The sequence below is a fragment of the Corticium candelabrum genome, chromosome 9, assembly GCF_963422355.1.
Source record: "Corticium candelabrum chromosome 9, ooCorCand1.1, whole genome shotgun sequence".
NCBI classification, from domain to species: Eukaryota; Metazoa; Porifera; class Homoscleromorpha; order Homosclerophorida; family Plakinidae; genus Corticium; species Corticium candelabrum.
In genome coordinates this window covers 598,061-600,560 of record NC_085093.1, presented here as the reverse complement: position 1 = coordinate 600,560, position 2,500 = coordinate 598,061, and the positions used below count along the sequence as shown (strand labels likewise).

The 2,500-nt window shown below is 33.3% G+C and overlaps 2 protein-coding genes across 2 annotated transcripts in view; one reads left to right on the top strand and one right to left on the bottom strand.

Annotated features, from left to right (window-relative positions):
• LOC134184920 (actin-related protein 6-like) overlaps positions 1-635 on the bottom strand; it is a 2,108-nt gene extending 1,473 nt beyond the window's left edge. Inside the window, exon 1 of the mRNA XM_062652691.1 lies at positions 527-635. The gene's annotated coding sequence lies outside the window, so the exon portion shown is untranslated. The remainder of the gene's footprint in view (positions 1-526) is intronic.
• LOC134184921 (ribonuclease P protein subunit p20-like) overlaps positions 591-2,500 on the top strand; it is a 3,193-nt gene continuing 1,283 nt past the window's right edge. Inside the window, exons 1-2 of the mRNA XM_062652692.1 lie at positions 591-698; positions 754-871. Coding sequence (XP_062508676.1) covers positions 662-698; positions 754-871 — 155 coding nt within the window. The 5' untranslated portion in view covers positions 591-661. The remainder of the gene's footprint in view (positions 699-753; positions 872-2,500) is intronic.

Below are 2,500 nucleotides of genomic sequence, written 5' to 3'. Positions count from 1 at the left end.
ATCAACCCGCAAGTAAATAAACACTGGAATCAACCCAAAAGTAAATGAGCATTGAAATCAACCCACAGTAGTATACAAAACCATCAACACTTGCACTATGTCTGATCACGTGATCATACATTCATCATGACTTCACCTTGCAAGCACACAAATCTAAAGCACGCCTGCCTGTTCATAAATCACGTGATTAAGTAGGTATGGTCACGTGATTAAGTAGGTATGGTCATATGACTACCATTTAGGATGTGTATGCGTTGATTTGTAATGCTGGCTGATACAGTGTAGTAACGTCCAACAAAAACAAACTCATTAAAAATACGTCATCATAATTTTTCAGATATGACGTCATTGAGTATATAAATTAATGAAAAAATTGAAGAAAACTAAAAGAATATATTTTGTGTCACATGGCAACATAAATTAAAATTTTAATAGGTTAGGAGTTTATTGAAATTAATAATTAAGATAAATTTCATTCAAACAATCAGGAAATGGTCTCAACACCACTAGACATCATTCCATTCACCTGAATCAAAGTTTCACTGCTCGTTTCGGCTAAAATCCACCCAACAAACACTCAAATTCTCCACCAATTTGAGCCTGTTCCACTCACGAAGTGAACTCCATGTGACCACGATTGTACAACTGCGCATGCGCAACAATGGCGACTGCCACAGAGTCGGATGCAACTCAATCACGTAAGCGGCGCGTGATCATCAGACCAAACGAACATTTTTATCTTTGGATATTTAGACTGTCGACGCAAGAGGCCACCTGGACGGCTGTTTACGAAGAGAAGCGACGTGTACGTGAGCAGAAATAGTGAATATAAAGTGCAGTTGGAGAGATGCGAAAAGATGCTGGAGGATGAGTGAGATGGCGTTTATACTGTATGGTGTGTCTGGTCTTCAGATATACGTATGTATGCACTAGTATGGTTGTCTGTTTGTCTGTTTATTTGTCTGTCTGTCTGTCTGTCTGTTTTTCTGTTTGTTTATTTGTTTGTTGTCTGTTTATTTGTCTGTTTATTTGTCTGTCTGTCTGTCTGTCTGTTTTTCTGTTTGTTTATTTGTTTGTTGTCTGTTTATTTGTCTGTTTATTTGTTTGTCTGTCTGTTTGTTTGTCTGTTTATTTATTTGTTTGTCTGTCTGTTTATTTGTCTGTTTAATTGTTTGTCTCTGTTTATTTGTCTGTTTATTTGTTTGTCTGTCTGTTTGTTTATTTGTTTGTCTGCTTGTTTGTCTATTTATTTGTTTGTCTATTTATTTGTTTGTCTGTCTGTTTATTTGTTTGTTGTCTGTTTATTCGTCTGTTTGTTTATTTGTTTGTTTATTTGTCTGTCTGTTTGTTTATTTGTCTGTCTGTTTATTTGTCTGTTTATTTGTTTGTCTGTCTGTTTGTCTGTTTGTTTATTTGTTTGCCTGTCTGTCTGTTTATTTGTCTGTCTGTCTGTTTATTTGTTTGTCTCTCTGTTTATTTGTTTGTCTGTCTGTTTATTTGTTTGTCTGTCTGTTTATTTGTCTGTCTGTCTGCTTATTTGTTTGTCTGTCTGTCTGTCTGTCTCTGTTTATTTGTTGTTTGTTTATCTGTCTGTCTGTCTCTTTATTTGTCTGTCTGTCTGTCTGTTTATTTGTCTGTCTGTTTGTTTATTTGTTTGTCTGTCTGTTTGTTTATTTGTTTGTCTGTTTGTTTATTTGTCTGTCTGTTTATTTGTCTGTGTGTTTATTTGTTTGTCTCTGTTTGTTTATGTTTGTCTGTATTTATTTGTCTGTCTGTCTGTTTGTTTGTTTATTTGTCTGTCTGTTTGTTTATTTGTTTGTTTATTTGTTTGTCTGTCTGTTTATTTGTCTGTCTGTCTGTTTATTTGTCTATCTGTCTGTTTATATGTTTGTCTCTGTTTATTTGCCTGTTTGTTTATTTGTTTATGTCTGTTTATTTGTCTGTCTGTCTGTTTATTTGTTTGTTTATTTGTCTGTCTGTTTGTTTATTTGTCTGTCTGTCTGTTTATTTGTTTGTCTGTCTGTTTATTTGTTTGTTTGTCTGTCTGTCTATTTGTCTGTCTGTCTGTTTATTTGTCTGTCTGTTTGTTTATTTGTTTGCCTCTGTTTATTTGTCTGTCTGTCTGTTTATTTGTCTGTCTGTCTGTTTATATGTTTGTCTCTGTTTATTTGTCTGTCTGTTTATTTGTTTATCTGTCTGTTTATTTGTCTGTCTGTTTGTTTATTTGTTTGTCTGTTTGTTTATTTGTCTGTCTGTTTGTTTATTTGTTTGTCTGTCTGTTTGTTTATTTGTTTGTCTGTTTGTTTATTTGTCTGTCTGTCTGTTTATTTGTTTGTCTCTGTTTATTTGTCTCTATTTGTTTGTCTGTTTGTTTATTTGTTTATCTGTCTGTTTATTTGTTTATCTGTGTTTATTTGTCTGTCTGTCTGTTTATTAGTCTGTCTGTTTGTTTATTTGTTTGTCTGTTTGTTTATTTGTCTGTCTGTCTGTTTATTTGTCT